The sequence below is a fragment of the Hemicordylus capensis genome, chromosome 3 (genome assembly GCF_027244095.1).
Source record: "Hemicordylus capensis ecotype Gifberg chromosome 3, rHemCap1.1.pri, whole genome shotgun sequence".
Taxonomy (NCBI): Eukaryota; Metazoa; Chordata; class Lepidosauria; order Squamata; family Cordylidae; genus Hemicordylus; species Hemicordylus capensis.
In genome coordinates, this window is record NC_069659.1 from 337,683,740 (window position 1) to 337,702,500 (window position 18,761).

Below are 18,761 nucleotides of genomic sequence, written 5' to 3' on the forward strand. Positions count from 1 at the left end.
ATTTTCTGTTTCTGTGGTGACCCTGAAACATTGCTGAATGGACATATAACCATAAAAAGCACTCCCCCTTTCAGCTCAACCCTATTTCAAGAACACTCCTAACAGTTTTCTTGAGACAAATGGTAGGGAGAAATCATATCATTTACACACTAGAAATATTTGACATCAGGAACCTAAAAAGCTAAATATAATACTTTCTGAGATTGAAATAAGTGTGACTATAAGTCTTTTTATATAGTTTCTGATAAATCTGTTCCAGTGAGGAAATGTATGGAGTTCTTATCCCCAAGGTAACAATGAGAATAAGATTTACCTTATAAACAGGGCTGTAAACTTTTAATCTGCCCATGGAGGATTCCCCCCTCCCCCGCCAAATACCCCAAATAACTAATATAACAGTTATTTGTCAAATCTTTGGGTATGATCCAGTGAAAGTTTAAACACTTTGAAGATGCAGTGGTTGCAATGGGAAAGTTGAGCACGTTAAGAAGAAGGAGAAGTTGGAACTGGGCAGCCTTGATGAGCCAAACTAGATCTGATGGCCACAGTTCCATCTGCTTTACTGCACAATTGCCTCATTCGTATACAAAGAGGCAGGTGGAGGGGAGTGTTCCCCCCCCTTTTTTTTTACAAAGGGATGTGCACGTGAAATAAACAGAGTAGCCAGGAGCCTTGCCCCTTTGAGGATCACAGGCTGGCCCCAATAAAAAGCAGGCACTGGAGCTGACCTCCTCCTCCTCCCAAGTAGACCTATTAGGAGGGAGGTCCTGAGCAGCCAAGTGAGCACACTGTCTCCAGTGCTGGAGCTCAGCCCTAGCTCAGTGTTGCCTCAGCTCCTGGGGTCCTGGAGGTGATGGTGGGGTTCTAGGAATAGGGCAAGATTCCTAGATGGCCCCTAGCAGGGCTCCTCCAAGGAGACAAATGAAGGAGAGGCAACAAGCTCTGGCTGCCTTTTGGATCAAGGGGGCTTTTGTTGGGGAAGGGGGTCTGGTATCAGTTGGGGCGAGCTCCTCCTCTGCCAGGCTTTCCTCTAGGTTGCAATCAGGTGGGTCCTGATACCACGACAATGGAGTGGGGTTCCTTTCATTCTTGGTGGGCCAGTAGTAGCAACCTTATCATCATTTAGCTGACAGTTGTTAGTAAGCCATGTTTTTTCATCCAAAGTGCCCTATGTGGAGTCACCAGGTTACATTGGAAGCTGCCTTCTACCAGACCAGTGGTCCCGCTAGTTCAGTTTTGACAGATGTTAGCCCACAACTCCCATAATTCCTGGCTATTGACCACTGTGGCTGGGAACTATGGGAGTTGTAGTCCCAAAACAGCTGGAGGGCCAAAGGTGAGCAACCCTGGTCTGCACTGACTAGCAGCTGCTCTCCAAGGTTTTAGGTAGGAGTCTCTCTCAGCCCTATCTTGGAGATGTCAGGGGCTGAACCTGGGACTTTCTGCATGCAGAGCAGATGTTCTGCTCTGAGTTATGCCACATTCTGCAAATAATACATGTAGGAAAAATATAATGGCCCACCTACATGCAAACCAGGGCAGACCTTGGTTAGCACAAGGGACAATTCATGCCAGCTCTCCTTCCCATGTTATATGGGGCATTGTGTGTTGCGGGGGATGGGGGGTGGAAGATGGCACTAGAACATTGGTGGTTTCTGCCCGCCCACCAAGAATGAAAGAAACTCACATAAGAGGAAGAATCCCGTGGAGATCACTTAGTCAAGTTGCTCCTCGAATTTGGAGCTGGCTTTGCCTACATTATAGCTTAACTTCTCACTTGCCAGCATCCCTGCAGCATCCCGAATGATTGTTTTTAAACCTTCCGCTTTTGTGCAGCAAAAGCCACTAAAATATAAACATTGTTCACAGTTAGTCCAGTCCACAGTGTTGCTGTTTGTGCATAAGGCAAGCCTGGCCCCTTCCCTGGACCACTAGTTGATGCATTTTTGTTTGCTTTGATCTCCATTCAAAATCTCATTGTTCAAGCAATTACAGAATGCCTGGCTATAATTAGTGTGGCTGCCTGACTGTCTGCCGTGAGCAACATTACTACCAAAATTGCTGGCACGGGGTATATTTAGACGCAATTCTTCCTACACATGAAAAGCTAATAGTTTTTGAAACGGGAGGAGAAAATGTGTGTGCTACAATTATTTAGTGGGCAAATTTCTGCAGTTATATTAACTTTTGCTGTCTTGCTTTTACAGGTAATAGAAGACAACACGGGTGTTCGCCGGGTGGTGGTCACCCCCCAGTCTCCAGAGTGCTATCCTCCGAGCTATCCCTCCGCCATTTCACCAACCCACCACTTACCTCCGTACCTTGCGCATCATCCGCATTTCATTCCAAACTCCCATGCGGCTTTCTACCCGCCTGTCACTGGGCCCGGGGACATGCCACCGCAATTCTTTCCTCAGCATCATCTTCCCCATACAATCTATGGAGAACAAGGTAAGCCCAAACGCAGCATAGGAATTCTTATATGGCTCCTACAAAAGGAGGAGAAATTCCAGATGCCTTTGAATTGTACTTTAGTCTTGGCCCAACACATTTTGGCAAGGCTCTTTTTAAAAACATATTTCAGTTTTCAAAAACAAACTCTCTCTTTTTTTTAAAGGAACAAGTATTTTCAATTTGTATCAGATATACAGAAACAAAAAACTGAGAATTCTTAGGTAATTCACTAAGGTGCATCAAGTCTACCTATTTGTTTGTTTGTTACATTTATATCCCGCAGAGCAGCTTACAGCATTCATTAGAATTAATAATCCTATCCCAAAAGGGCACACAGTCTTTTAAAGCTATAAAGCTCTTTATAAAGCTTTTGAAAGATTTAGAACTAGACTCTTTTAGTTTATAGTTTTTAAAGTTTTAGAGTTGTTATCTGTATTTTAAACTGCTTTAATTGTGTTAATGTATGTATTGTTGTTGTTATTATTATTATTATTTTACATTTATATCCCGCTCTTCCTCCAAGGAGCCTGGAGCGATGTACTACATACTTAAGTTTCTCTTTCACAACAACCCTGTGAAGTAGGTTAGGCTGAGAGAGAAGTGACTGGCCCAGAGTCACCCAGCTAGTTTCATGGCTGAATGGGGTTTTGAACTCGGGTCTCCCTGGTCCTAGTCCAGCACTCTAACCACTACACCACACTGTTGTGTTTTTAGATTGCGAACCGCCCAGGGACTTGCATATGGGGCGGTATAAACAATGTGTTAAATAAATAAAATAAAATTTAAAAACCAAACAAAAGTTTAAAAGGAGTGGGGTGTGTGTGTGAATACTTACCAGTGAATAAGGTAAAGTGTGCCATCAAGTCGATTTCAACTCCTGGCACCCACAGAGCCCTGTGGTTTCCTTTTGGTAGAATACAGGAATACCATTGCCTCCTCCCGTGCAGTATGATGATGCCTTTCAGCATCTTCTTATATCGCTGTTGCCTCTGGGAAACATACCAGCGAGGATTGAACCGGCAGCTTTCTGCTTGTTAGTTAAGCATTTCCCCGCTGAGCCACTTAAGGTGAATACAGACATAAAATAAGTGATGGTAGCAATAAGGCTCTAATAATAATGCATTTTACCCATTGTCTACCTTATGACGTATCACTATGATTTATGAATATCAGACTTGGAAGGGAGTATTGAATTAAATCTGTCAAGTCTTGAATATGGGAGATTATTTCGATCTATGAAAATCGAAGGATAACCATCTTTCAAGAATAGCAAGGCCATTGTTCCAATATCTCTCAAAAGTTGGAAGAGGTTGAAAATAAGCCTGTGCTGCCAGGTGTGTAGCTATAACTGGACAAGGTAAGACAAATGGCCCTGGGCCCCTGCGTGAGAGGGGCCATGCTGGTGGGTGACAGATCACTCTTTGCTCTTGTGCATGGGGAGTGTGTGATGATATTTGTGTAGAGGCAGGAGAAAGGGTGTGCCGAGAATGTTTTGTTTTCTGCCATGTCCTTACAGCTCTTCTGCAGCAAAGATATAGGGACAGAGAAAATGAAACAGGTGGGGGCCAGGAGTGGGGCAGGGGGCCATCTTCACTACTTGTCCCAGGGCTCACTTCAGTCTTGCTATGTCCCTGTAGGCCGTTCCTTGTAACCGAAATCTATTGCCTATGGATAAAGGCCTCACCAAAATGTGTCAGGCCAGGAATAAAGTTTATTTTGGAGGTATTTGGGGTTTCCTCTCCTTTTTAACCTGATTTGGGGCTGTCTACCTTTTATTGCTGCTTTTAATTTGGACCCTATGGATTTAGGTTTGGGGTTCCCCCCCCCCTTTCAATGCAATGGTTTTTGGAAAAGGATAAATTGTGGATAAATTGTGGTTTTTGGAAAAGGATAAATAAATTTTTGGCTGAGGATGATGAAAGTTGTCATTCAGCAACAGCTGGAGAGACAAAGTTGCCTATCCCTGCTCCTGTGTTTGAAAGAAGAAATCCCTCCTAAAATGGCACTTGCCCTTTGCAGTTTTTAATTTTAAAAATTAAAAATCTGATATATGGGTCTACATTTTTAAAAGTCAAAATAGTTTTAAAATCAATTAATCTAGATTAAATTGTTGTAGCGCTAGTGTTTTGCTAGCTCTAGTGTTTTGTTCTGTGCAGTACAAAGTTTGTTGAGACTAGAGGGATAATATATATATCTTTGTGCAGTGTTTGCTTTGGTGAGAAATGCCAAATGTTCTCTCCTTTGGAGTTTCTGAAGTATGATAATACCTAAAGCAGATGTGCCCAAATGTTGTTCTGAGCAGGTGGCTCTGGCTTAGCATCAGAACTGTGGATCTGTACCCAGATGGCAAAAGAAGAATGGAGAAATGTTGGAAAAGATTCCGAGGACAGCCATCCACAATATTCTAGCAGGATTGACTCAAGGAACCGAATATATTTAGCCAGATAAAAATGATGCAGCACAAGGAGGGGATATGTGAATTGTGCTTTAAAGTGTGGCATTTAAAGTACTGCTAACCATCCGCCCACCCCAGCTGCTACTGAGTAAACAAAACTAAGGGCCAAGCACATTATTAACATCAGGACATCCTGACTAAAACACAACTTTGTGCATAGTGCAAGTGCATTGTGGGAATGCCAGCCTTCCTGCACAATTTCACCCTCATGTTGTTTTTCTGCTGCAAATTCCACCCAAGGTGATACTGGGAATACACTTCATGCCTTTGGTCCACATCCCCTTCTCTGCTCCCCTCACTACAATGAATTAGCTAGAAGATCTCACAACAAGAGTCCCTGCTAACTTGGGAAAGAGAATTTTAACTTCCAATCCAGTGAAAAGGTTGTGACCTATTTAGCAGGAGGAAAATAACTGTCCCTGTTCAACCCAGCATAGTAACCATCCAGTGACCACTGCTGGTGTCGTACTTGTGTTTCTTTTTTATATGATGGGTAGTGATGGGGTTAGTGAAGAGAATATGATCTGACAAGCCTTACCCAGAGGCAATGGCCAATGTCAGAAGCCAATCTGGGGCTCTGCTTTTCACTGATGACTGGAGATGAAGGACCTTTATGTCCTTTGTCATGTTAGTCATGCAACGATTTCGCAAAAACAGTGGGGAAAGAGAGAGGAATTGTTTTGTTTTGGCTTAGCCTGCTTCTTGACAATAATTTGCAACTGGTCATTGCAAAAACTCTATCTGGTCCCTGAAGATAACTCTACAAGCCTTAATACTCTCCAGGGGTATAAATAATCCGAAGCATAAGAGGGAGAGAAATGACTGATTTCCATCCAAACTACATTCTGTTATGCCTCTCCCAGCCTTGAGCGGAATCTGTTGTTTGGTCTGTGTGAGCAAAAGAAGGCAACATTTTTTTTAAAAAGTTGTACCTACATCAAGGGGAGAGAAAAGAACTCTTTCTCAGAAGGTGCCTAACATGGCAATCCTTCACTTACGATTGTTTTTAAATGTATTGCCAGTTTGGACGAAAGCTTGCTAACAAACGGCACAATCCTATCCCCTTCTGCAACTAAAGCAGCACCCAGTGCAAAACAGACCAGGCTTTCAGCCACAAGAAATGACTTGCTGCACAATTGTACACTGCCATTAAGGGAATGGAGCTGCTTAGGTTACAGTCGAGCACCTGTTTCTATCCCACCTTAGAGCACAGCTAGATACATTGGTGGGAAACCAATTTTTGTCTCTCCCATTTTTTTTGAACTGTAATTGGTGCTACGAGTAATGGGGGTGGTGGTTTATTGGGGATAATGCCATTGGTCAATCAACTTGAACACAAAGGTATTCAGTTAATCCAGGGCTTCTCAAACTTGGGTCCCAGAAGTTGTTGGATTACAGTGCTTATCATCCTTTGGCCATTGTAGCTGGGGGAGGATGGGAGCTGTAGTCCAACAATATAATCCACGGCTGCGATGGCCAAAGAATGATGAAAATGTTGTAGTCCAACAATGTTTGGGGACCCAAGTTTTGAGAAGTACTGAGTTAATCTGTGTTAAAATGCAAGCATTTGCCTCTCCTCTCTCAAGTAGCAGTAGTTTCCTTCTGCAATCCTCAGTAAAGAACTTGTCTTGTATAGAGCCTTCCTGCTGCCTGTACTGTACGGAGTCTGTCTTGTAGGGTGTCCCAGCCTACTGAGATGAAGCACTTTACTGCTGGAGTAAGCTACTGCTGTTTGTGAGACTAAGTGCAAACATACCCATTAACATAATTATTTTGGGTGCACAAACAGAACATTGCTATGGTAAATCAATGCAAGTGACATTCCCATGGGAAACTGAACTGTTCTAATTGCTTTAATTTCAGAAATTATACCACTATATGGAATGTCCAGCTACATCACCCGGGAAGACCAGTACAGCAAGCCCCAGCGCACAAAAATCAAAGACAGACAGATTGATCGCCAGAACCGTTTGAACAGCCCTCCGTCGTCCATCTACAAGAGCCATCTGGGAAGCTGTGCGACTGTGTACAATGGTACAGTCAAGACTCACAACGGAGCTGCAAATGGGGGAGGCGGAGGAGCCCCTGCAGTGAAAAAGATGGAACGCAGAGCAAGAAGCAGCCCCAAAGCGAACGAGCAGGATATACATGGTAATGGTAGTTGGTGCTTCTTAACGTTCGTTCATTAGTTTGCAGGGGTTTCAAAACAAGTTTGTGGGTGGAATAGATGTATCAAGGAGACACAGACACCATCTGCAAGACATGTAAATCAACTGATGCACAAAGGGGCATAGCGAGAGTCTTATGGGAGGAGAGCTGGTCTTGTGGTTGCAAGCATGATGTCCCTTTAGCTAAGCAGGGTCTATCTACCCCAGTTGCATATGAATGGGAGACTTGATGTGTGAGCACTGTAAGATATACACCTTAAAGGGATGGAGCTGCTCTGTGAAGAGCATCTAGGTTCCAAGTTGCTTCCCTGGCATCTCCAGGATAGGACTGAAAGAGACTCCTACCTGCAACCTTGGAGAAGCTGCTGCCAGTCTGTGTGGACAGTACTGAGCTAGATGGACCAATGGTCTGACTCAGTATATGGCAGATTCCTATGTTCCAAGGTTTAGTTTAGTTTAGTTTGTTTGTTTATATTTATTTTTTTAAACCACTGGTCTATCTAGCGCAGTATTGTTTTGTTTGTTTGTTTGTTTGTTTGTTTGTTTGTTTGTTTGTTTGTTTGTTTGTTTGCATTGAGAAAATCTCAAGGCAGCTAGGTTGGAGTGGGCCCTGAGACAAGGAGGGAAGATGGGCCCCTGGGTTCCCCACATACCTCTCCACCACCCCACCCCACCAAATCTTTTCCTGCAGAGGAATTATAAGGACATGGTGAAAAGCAAAAAGTTCTCAGCATGACCTTTCTCTCATGCAGGCAGAAACTTTCACACACACTTTTGCATGTGCACATCCCCCTGGCTCATAGATATGTACATTTTTAAACATATATACCTCCTGTAGAGGGCTTGACTTTTTTGAAGCCATGGTGAGCCCTCTGATCAGGAGCCAACAGTGTGCCGGTGAGCTAGGGCGGTGGGGATGAGAGAGAGAGAGAGAGAGAGAGAGAGAGAGAGAGAGAGAGAGAGAGAGAGAGAGAATTGAACTGTAGCCCTCCCTCAGGGGTCCAGGACATCTGTCCTTCTTTGTTCAATTATATTTGCACCCCTGGATGCATATGCTTTAGTTGAGTTAGCTCATGCTTTGAAATGCTTGTCCGCAAGACAATAAAGTTCTATATTTGTGGTATTTGTCTGGTCAGACCAATGAGGTCACCTCCACCTAACTCCCCTCTGCTCTCTAATGTAGCAAAATAAAATGTTAATTGTTCATTCATTTCATTGGATGGGGTTTGCAATAACAGTGAACAATCAGATTCAGATTTAATGCATGCAAGATAACAGAGAAGAAGGTTTAAGAGGTAACTTGAGGTTCAACCACATAGCATATTTTCATATTTATAAGTAGTATCATTGAAAATATTTGCTAGTTGGCAACATTCATGCATATAAGGCTTAATGGTGACCAGAGAAGCCTTGTCTCTCTGTCTGTTAGACTTGACTCCCTCTTTCAAAGAACCAACATCCACAGGTATATTAACATTGTAAAAGATAATGGGGTCTTGAATGCGGTGGTTTCTGGTGGCCACCAACCTTGTAGTTCATATTGTCAACAATGCTCTAAGTAGTCAACTTAGATGTCATTCCTGACTCCTTACTCTCTGCCTCAGATGCCACCTGGACATCTAATGACAATGCAAGATGAATCAGTTCCCCCAAACATTTGGTCAGAGGGACCATTGGCCGGCAGTATCTCTGTCTTACCTGGATTGAGCTGTAGCATTATAGCATGTTCAGTATTAAAGGTGCTCTATACATGATAAATAGTGACAGGCATTATTTAATTCATAAAATCCTCATAAGCCTGTTGCTGTGTTGTAGGCATGCAATGTCCAGTTATGGTATTAGGATCACTTAAGAACAAGACTGTGTTTTGTCCACAAAGACTTTGTTTTGGGTTGTGCAGCTGAGATAGATGTTACAAGTGTGTGTATGTAATTACCAAGTTGGAGGACAATCCTGCGGTCTTAGGGTGCTGCTATCTCAAAGGTCGTCTTTCCTTTCTGACGGCGCAGCCCCAGTGGGGTTTATGAAACAGCACACCTATGCTGTGCCTACAGTACTTCTCTTTGTTCCCAACAGTGGTGATGACTCATGTCAATGGGGTCCAGCATGTCAGCATTACAGACAAAGGTTTGTCTTTCTTGTCTTCTCCCCCGTTCCCGCGCCTCCACCCCCTCCCAGGTTTGGCCTCATCCATTGACTCCAGCACGTAATGTCTAATGCTGAAGTTTCAAGTAGAAAATGAAAGCATTGTTGTTAGTTCAACCTGGCAGGAAGGATAGCTATTCCTTTAGAAAAAGGAACATTGTACTTGAGCGTTTGTTCACTCAAATCTCACACTGCTGTTAGTGTCTGCAGAGGCTGCCTTTTGAAACTCTCTCACAAGGAGCTGATGCCAACAACCGTTACCCTGAAATTATTGCACAGCACCTCAATTCTCACTTACCTATCAGCAGACCTGGGTTCAGCACTGATGTGGCATCAGATAGCAATTGCATCTGTTCTGTGAGTTGGCCAAGCCAGTCTTCCCATAGGCCAGCTGGGCATTTTGCATGGGTCACCAACCCGTTGAAGTTGCCCAATGGCCAGCTGTGCAGCTTCCCAGACACTCCAATATCCCCGGGCATACTGATTGGCCATTGGCCATTGTTTGGTTGGCCAATCCCCATTGGCCATTGTTGCTAGATATGGCTTAACCACTCCTAAACTGGAATTGAGTCTGGTTCTTTTCAAAGGTGGGGGGGACAGGGCATGTGGGTGATATATTATGAACCCCCATATGTACAGTGAAGTTATCTGGCAATTGCCAGCCACTTCAGAAGTTGGCTTCCAATTGCTTTCTGAAATCTCTTCTCTCACCCATTCCCTTCTCTCCTTACCATGTCCAGAAGCTGAGCCTTGGTTTTGAAGCAGTAGCTTGGGGAAAGGCCAAGAGAGGAAAGAGAAAAAGCAGCAGTGGTAGACTAAGGGAGCCGTGCTAAGTATAGTCCACAGTGTGGGGCACAGAGAGGCATCAAGCCTCCAAAGGGACTGGCAAGAGGAGGAGAAGCACCAGTCCAGTGTCCGGCAAGGGAAAACTGGGCTCTCCCAAGACTCAGTTTCTGAAGTGGATGTTTGGTGGTGCATTAAGTGTTCCATTTATTGGGGGGTCTATACATGTTGTATAGTGACAGAGCAGAGTCAGGTGCAGCGGGGTGGGTGGGAAGCTTTGCTGTTTGTTGTCTGGGAGGAGGTCTGCTCATGTCGTGGCTGTGAAGTGGTCCTTGTCCTCAAAGTGAATAAAGACGCCGTTGCATTGCAGGCAACCCATGTGTATGCATCAGAATGAATGGTGCAAGGTGCCACTGCGCCGGATACACTCGTCCTTTGTAATAGGAGAGCGTGTTGTGCCCCTCCCTCTTCTGGGCATCCTGGCCATTGGAATTTGGTGATTGGATGCCGGTTCTGGAGATGAGCCAACACTTTCCAGAGAACTATTTTGGCATCCTTTGTATGTGTTGGGACTTTAGGAATTCTGAAGGAATTTAGGGGGTGGAGGTGACTACAGAGGACACGATAGAGGTTGATGAAATCATGCAGTGTGTGGAGAAAGTAGAGTGGGAAGTTTCTCCCCTGTTTTCATAATACCAGCACTTGTGATCATCCAGTGAAGTAGATTGGTGGTAGATTCAGGACAGACAAAGACAATGCCTCCTTAAGCAACACATGCAATTTATGTCAGGGGTTCCCAACCTTGGTTCCCCAGATGTTGGACTGAAGGCCATTGTGGCTGGGAATGATAAAAGTTGTAGTCCAACAACATCTGGGGACCCAAGCAGTGTTCCCTCTAACAGGGATTCCCAGATGTTGTTGACTACAACTCCCAGCATCCCCAGTGGCAAAATATCCTTTGCTTGGGGTTTATGGGAGTTGTAGTCAACAACATCTGGGAATCCCTGTTAGAGGGAACACTGGGCCCAAAGTTAGGAACCCCTGATTTATGGAATTTGCTGCCATAAGAAGTGATGATGTCTACTGGCTTAAATGGCTTTAAAGTGGTGTTAGAATACTGGTCTATTAATCACATCATGGATATATGGAACCTCCATACTCAGGAGCAGTATGCTGCTCAGTACCAGGTGCTGGGGATCAACTATGGAAGAAGGTTGTTGCCTTCAAGCCCTGCTGGTTGACCCCTGTGGGAAATGCAGTACTGGGCTAGGTGGCCCTTAGGTATGATTTAGCAGATATGTTCTTATAAGAATGGCTCTATTTTGTGAGTGAGACATCGTGAGAATACAGACAAGAAATCTAGTTGCATCTAAGTACAAAAATATGCTTGGGGTTGTATTTGAAGTTAACACTTCAAAGGTTTTTGGCAGGTTATGCTACCAGCCTCATGGAAGTGACCTGCTTGTCTGGCTGGTTTGCTGTCATGCTTAACCTGGAAGAAGTGAACCTATGTTTTTTCTATCTGTTGTAGGGTGTGGATCTGATTATGAGGCATTTTGCAGCTAAATTTTCTGGGAAATTCTGCAGGCCACACAGCTGTGGAGCATGAGCACGGCTGAAAAATGCCAAGAAAACGAATGAAGTCAAGTCCCTGGAACGCTCACTAGGTCAGCCAGGGAGTACTTTTAGTTAAAGTTGCACAAAGCAAAGGGTGAAAAATGTTGCAGAAAGTCTGAATCAAATGGGTGGAGTGAACTTGGGTTTCTTGCACTTCAGTGGTGCCTTTTCAGATGGGGGCTTCACAAAGTCTCAAAGTTTGAAACTGGCTTGCAGAAAGCTGGTTCCTTGTCAGACTGCAAAAAGAAGAAATGCAAAAATGCCTTGAGCTCCATAACGCAGGTTCTCTGCAAACTCTAAAGGGGGAAATGGAGAAGAATTTTCCACTGAGGACTAAGAATACACATTTCCAAAGCCATGGAAGTCCTTCCGCTGAGGCCTAGAGCCAAGTACACCAGAACAAGAATGCTTGAAAAGCCTCTTGTGGGCTGGAGAGCTTCCCATGGAATAGACTTTGTACGCCTTGCCACTGCACCTGACCACTGTCTCAGCAGGCTACTAGAGATGGAATTCTTCGATAAGCCCCATTAGAGCATGAACTCATTTGTCCAAATAGCCTATGGACTCGGGGTGGGGGAGTCAGCCAAAGCATTATGACCCTCTGAAGGTCACAGGAACGAGTGGGCTCTTTACTGAGAGCCACACTAGCAACCTGGCCAATTCTGAATTAACTGGGACAAGACTGGCTAATCGGAGACTCTCCTGCTGTTCATGGACTACAACTCCCATCACCCACAGCTGCAATTGACTCCTTGAGTAGCAGCAATGATGGGTGGAGTGGGTTGGGACAGCATCATTGGGCAGGCATGGCAGAGTATCAGGCAGGCACAGGTGGAAAGGCAGAGGGTAACTCTTTCCGTTAGTTCCCTCTTCTCCAAGGGGGGCCAGCCTCTGTCCTCTATGGACACTGCCTTACAGCGCCCTCCTATGCATATTTACTCAGAAATCGGTCCCATGGTACCCAGTGAGGCTTACTCCCAAGTAAGCATGCCTAGAATTGCAGCCTGAAAGCAATATCAATTTAGGGAGAGGAGAGGACTTGGCATTTGTTGAGGGCTGTCGTGTACTCCAGGTGCCCCATTGACTGAATTTTCTGGCTGCTATCTTTGGTTAAAATTGTGGGTCCATTGATGGTTAAAATTGTGGGTCCCAAGTAGCTAAAAATGGCTTTCATTAGAATTTGGTGGGCCAGAACCAACCATGGCTTAGTGGGCAGGGGCAGAGATCAATTTTCAGTACATTATTACATGTAATATGCCTTGAAAATTGATTAAAATAATGTTAATGTCTTAATGCACTGAAAATTGATCTCAGCCCCTGCCCACCAAGCCATAGTTGGTTCTGGCCCACTGGAACTTTTGAGTTGAGCAATCTTGGCTTAGACGAATTCTTGGAGGGCGGGTCTAACAATGGCAATTCATGGCTACTAGTCTTGATGGCTGTAGGCAACCTCCAGGCTCAGAGATCGGCTATCTCTAAATTTATTTTATTTTATTTTATTGATTTATTTACATTTATATCCCACTTTTCCTCCTGGGAGCCCAGAGTGGTGTACTACATACTTAGGTTTCTCCTCACAACAACCCTGTGAAGTAGGTTAGGCTGAGAGAGAAGTGACTGGCCCAGAGTCACCCAGCAAGTATCATGGCTGAAAGGAGATTTGAACTCAGGTCTCCCCGGTCCTAGTCCAGCACTCTAGCCACTACACCACGCTGACTCTGGAATACAAGTTGCTGGGGAACTACAGCAGGAGAAGTGGCAAGCCTTCATTTCATGCTTGTGGGTTTCCCAGAGCATCTAGTAGGAAACAGAATATTGGACTAGATAGACAGGCCCTGGGTTTCATCCAACAAGACTGTACTTTTATGTTCTGGTATCAGGTTAAAAGATGGAGCTACAGATCAGGAAGCCCTTGGTCTGAATCTTGCCTTTGCCATGAACTTGGTAGGGGGGCCCTTAGGCAGTTCATTCGATTCTAGCCTGAGCCCCATATAGGCAACATGAGGATAATATTCACTTACCTTACAGTATTTTTGCAAAGATTGCAGACTTACATATGCAAAGTGCTTTGGACATACAAACCTTATATCTGTTTCTGAAAGAGCGGAAAATGTTACAATCCTTGTGGAAGCTTAACTGGAGCATCTGTGGGGAGAAACGGTGACACCAGCAAGCTTGAGGTAACCTGCAGATATATTGGTTTCACAAAAATCTGAAGAAGAAAAAGTAAGGGGACAAATAAAACACAAAACTGCCCAAAATGTAACTCAGTGGAGTAGAATGTTTGGGGACACAGGACAGTTAATGGACAGCCAGGAGGGTGGAACTAATGGAATTCTGTTGTGGATCCATACCTGTTCTGCTTCTTATTTATTCGGAGCCCTTGAGCAAGTCAAGTTCTGAGCCTGAGAGTGGAACCTCGGCATACTGGAACCTTGTACCTCAGCAGATGCTGGGTGTGGAACCTCCTGAGTTACTCAGGAAGCTCACAAAGCAACCCCTGCTCCTAAGCAAGGCAAGGACAACGCTCAGTACTACAAATCCACATTTCTTTGCTTACCATAATATTTGTGTGAGTCAGTGTCGCATACGTGAGTGACTCCAGTACAGTATTCACCATGGTTTGGATCTGTGCAATGGCAGAAAATGGGCTCTCAGAAAACAAAAGACCTCAAAGAAGCTCATCCCTCAGTAGAAACAAGAGCAAAATTCCAAGAAGGACGTATGGGGCGGAAGCCAAAGGGGGCATCACCCCCAGTTCCTCCAGCCTCTTCCTCTATCATTTCATTTTGTAATAACGTTCCTCCTGCCAGGATTGCCTGCCCTCTATGTGGGCAGGCGGTACCAAGGTTTGCAGTCAACAACCTTATTGATGAGATTCTGCTAGGGATTGAACCTGAGACCTTCTGCATGTCAAGACTCTGCCACTGAGCTATGGCTTCATCCCCCCAGTGAGAGGCAGAGAGCTTAGAGCAGGTCTGGTGGTGGAACCAAAGGTTGGGAAGCCAATGATCCGGAAGTTAGTCCCTGGTTTCTTTCCATCATGCATAGCAGAAAGTTAGCACTTTGTCTCCGTGGTCCGTGCATGCGATCTCCCTTGCGCAGGGGGTGGGGGGGACCCTATAAACCAACCTGCTGCATTTAAAGCAAGTAAACCTTTTTTAAAAACTGGCTAAGCCTAAACTTGGCAAGTATTTGATAAATTATTTGCATTTTAGGACACAGGAAAAAAGCTCTCTTGCTGTTTAAAATGTAACTGTGGTGGAAATAGATAGAAAAAATAAACATATAGGAGGCAATAGGTGTTTGCCTGCAGATCCACAAAAGTACAGTTTGGAGTGTGTGTTTCAATCCAGCAAACAGTATTTGGTCCTCGTCGGCGAGGTCCACAGTGTAGCTGACATGTGTACGAAATGGCAGCTGGCAGCCGCCTTCTAGATCTCCAAAGCAATCTGGAGAGCCAGCTTCTGCGATGTGATTTTGGCAGGCATGTTGCTGTCAAACAACAACAGTCTTGTTGCCACACAAGCTGCAGAGGAGGAATGGTGCTTCAGGATCCCTATACATAGCTGGTGCTGAAATCTCCGGGACGGGATTCTGCCTGCAGTGCGAGGAGGAATTTGAGTGTAGTAGCAGTGGAGGGACTTGAAAGGGAAGAGGCCAGCTCTCTCTTCAGAATCTCCCTGGGATTCTGAAGAGCAATTGCAGCGTTTTATAGACTTTTTCCAGATGACCCTCCTTTTGCACAAAAAATGTAGTGTTATTCAGTTGTTGCGGAAACCTCTTTTCTCTCACAGGTGGTGCACCTGTTAATGGGGCAAATGCATTTTCCTATCATTCAGGCAGAAATATGCTGTCTCTGGGCAGACATAATTTTCTTCCGGGGGGGGCAATCCAATTGCACTCACAAGTTCCGCATTAGCTGTGGTTATGCAGGTCACGGCTTTCTATCAGATAGTGACTCCATCATCATGAGATATACAGAACGTGACTAATATTCTTCTGTATGCCTTTTGTGTCGAATGTGATAGATAGATAGATAGACAGATAGATATGTCTCTGTGTGTGTGTGTACGTGTACACACACACACACACACACACACACACACACTCTGTAGAAATATAGTGCTCCTCTACTAAAAGCACTCCATTTATTGAGTCCATTTTGTTCTGTTAGTTCTTCTGACAGTATATTTTTATCGAGCAGCATTCAAGCCAAGTTTACAATCAGATTGCTGATCTGAATGCTTGTACAGTTATCCATATGTTACATTTAGTGTGTGTACAGCAATACGCCTCATCTCCATTCTACATCTTTGAGGGAGTCAAATACTTGTGTTGACTTTCAAAGTTTACACTTATGCAGTCATGCAAAAAAACTTGTATGTGCGACATCCTGTGTGAATAGCTTTTGAAGGAGAATAAGTTTTTGGTGAATTTTCCTTTTTTTATATCGCACCCTTACAAGTAATTAGTAGGACTGTGCATGACTGCAGATATTGGGTTGGGTTGGATCCAGAGCCCCAGATGTCGGTTCAGGTCCTTTTGGACCCTTCAGAAGGTTAGGGTCAGAAAAAAATGGACTTTTTTAAATTGGCAAATATCGTCCTAGAAGTCTGTGGGAAAAGAAAGAAAATTGCTGGCCGGGGGATTGGGTGGTGGGGGTGGACAGCTAGCCCAGGAGCTCTGAAAATGGGCATACATGCTGATGCTAAGGGGCAGTGGCTGCTCCCCCCCCCACCACACACATATTAAGTAGGTATGCATAAGCTTATATTCCATAAGTGGTCATTTATTCATTCATTTATTTTTTTACATGTATATCCCACTCTTCCTCCAAGTAGCCCAGAGGTTGTTGTGAAGTAGGCCAGAGGTTGTTGTACATGGTTATGTTTATCTTCACAACAACCCTGTGAGGTAGGTTAGGCTGAGCGATAAGTGACTGGCCCAGAGTCACCCAATGAGTTTTATGGCTGAATGGGGATTTGAACTCGGGTCTCCCCGGTCCTAATCTAACACTCTAACCATGACACCATGCTGGCTCATGCAAGTTGGGGGTTGGCACCTGGGGCCCCTCAAGCCATATGTGGCCCTCAGACTGATAACAGTCACCTCCCAACTTCAGTTGCCAATCCAGTGACTTTTTCTGGCAGACCACTTTGGGGGGTGTGTGGTCAAGGCCCTGCCCTGCCCTCACTTTCTCCGTGAATTGGCTGCCTAGGAAAACTCATTTGCTAGTTTCCTAGAAAACTAAACTCAGGCAACGAATGATAAAACACAAAGGGGAAGAAAGTGCATTTGCTCTCTCAGATTATTTTGAACATTTAGAGCCAAGAATGGGTGTATTGGCAGCGGCGGGGGTGTGTGTTGTACATAGAAAGAAGGAATTTCCCTGTTGTAAATAAATCACTAATCTTGCATATAAAAGCAGCGGGGAGGGGGGCTCACATTTAATTCTTTAAAGATGTGTTGCAGTTTCAGGTGGGGGCTCCAAAAGCAGCATTGGGGCTCTTCTGTGTGACGGTTCGCATCCCGCCAAGGGTGTGTATGTGTGGGTCCTGTCAAAGTGTGTCTGCTTATCTTGTGTTAAGAAAGCTGAAATTACATATAAGAATTGTTGGCCCAAGATACCCTAATGGCTGAAGCAGAAACTCCAAGTGCCCATGCCAGTGCTAAATGATGATGATCAAATAAATAAATAAATAATGATGATAATAATTAATAATAAAATAAATATAATAACATGAATAGACAATTCACTTGCCACGATACCCCCAAATTGCATCACCTTGCTTCATGGTAGGGTGTATTCCTGCATTTTTAAAATATTCATTGGGGGTGAAAACAGCATGGTCTATGGTGGGTGGGGTAAGCTCAATGAAAGAAAGGAGTTCTTCTCAAGCTTGGATTATTATTTGAACCAGAGGAAATGCTCAAGTACCATAAAGCTCATCTCATGGCAGAGGTAAGCCTTATAAGTTATTGAAGTTCCTGTTTTGTACCAATGGATTATGAACTTTGGCAATGCCACTGACAGAGAGAGACCTTGATTATTTTTCTCTCCATCTGTGAAGGGTGAGCAATTGTGCCATTAGGTAGAATATTTCTTGTAGTGACCACAACAGTGTGGAACGATTCATTTAAGAGTTATAACTCTCCTGCAACTCTAACAGCAGGCATCTAAGGTAGTATACAATGGACATAGTCCATTGCTGTGTGATTATGCGTCACACAATGCATAATGAACTTGTGGAATTCTCTGCCATGAGATGTGGTGACAGCCAACAACCTGGATGGCTTTAAGAGGGGTTTGGATAACTTCATGGAGGAGAGGTCTATCATCGGCTACTAGTTAGAGGGCTATAGGCCACCTCCAGCCTCAAAGGCAGGATGCCTCTGAGTACCAGTTGCAGGGCAGTAACAGTGGGAGAGAGGGCGTGCCCTCGGCTCCTGCCTGTGGGCTCCCCAGAGGCATCTGGTGGGCCACTGTGCGAAACAGGATCCTGGACTAGATGGGCCTTGGGCCTGATCCAGCAGGGCTGTTCTTATGTTCTTATAGTATACAGCCAGGCTGCACAACTTCGACCCTTCAGCTGTTGTTGGATTACAACTCCCATCATCCCCACCCACAGTGACCATTTGTATACCACCTTTCGTTAAAACAATCCCAAGGCGGTTGGGATGTGGGAATGATGAGATTTGTAGTCCAACATCTGCAGGAGGGCCAAAGTTGTGCAGTCTTGTGCAGTAAGCATTAGAGTTTTTAACCCTCATCTGAATATTGGGGTAGATTTCCACACCCAGCTGTGTAAAGGTGCCTAAACAAGCAACCACTGCACTCCAGCTATGCTCTTCTTGTCAAATCTTACCTGCACTCTGGTACATAGTGTAATAAAACGTATGGCCCCTCACCAGTTATGATATTTAGGCTGTTAATACAAATATGACACAGGGTAGAAAACCACCCCCAAATGGATGGATTCCCTACGATGGGGTGGCTTCTATCTCATTCCCATGTTAAGCCATTTGGGAGAGGAGAGCACCCTGAGCCCTTTCTCACAATCGGTAAGAAGGGGCTCAAGGGAGAGCGGGGAAGAAAGCTTCTTGCACATACCTCCCTGCAGAGGATCCCTCATGGC

General features: G+C 44.7%; 1 protein-coding gene across 3 annotated transcripts in view; it reads left to right on the forward strand.

The window, feature by feature from the left end:
- The window catches only part of FNDC3B (fibronectin type III domain containing 3B), a 447,770-nt gene that overhangs the window by 267,402 nt on the left and 161,607 nt on the right, over positions 1–18,761 (forward strand). For 2 of the 3 annotated variants that reach the window (XM_053308096.1, XM_053308093.1), the window contains exons 5-7: positions 2,208–2,451; positions 6,773–7,060; positions 9,154–9,204. In XM_053308096.1, coding sequence (XP_053164071.1) covers positions 2,208–2,451; positions 6,773–7,060; positions 9,154–9,204 — 583 coding nt within the window. The remainder of the gene's footprint in view (positions 1–2,207; positions 2,452–6,772; positions 7,061–9,153; positions 9,205–18,761) is intronic. The other variant, XM_053308094.1, reaches the window with a different exon arrangement.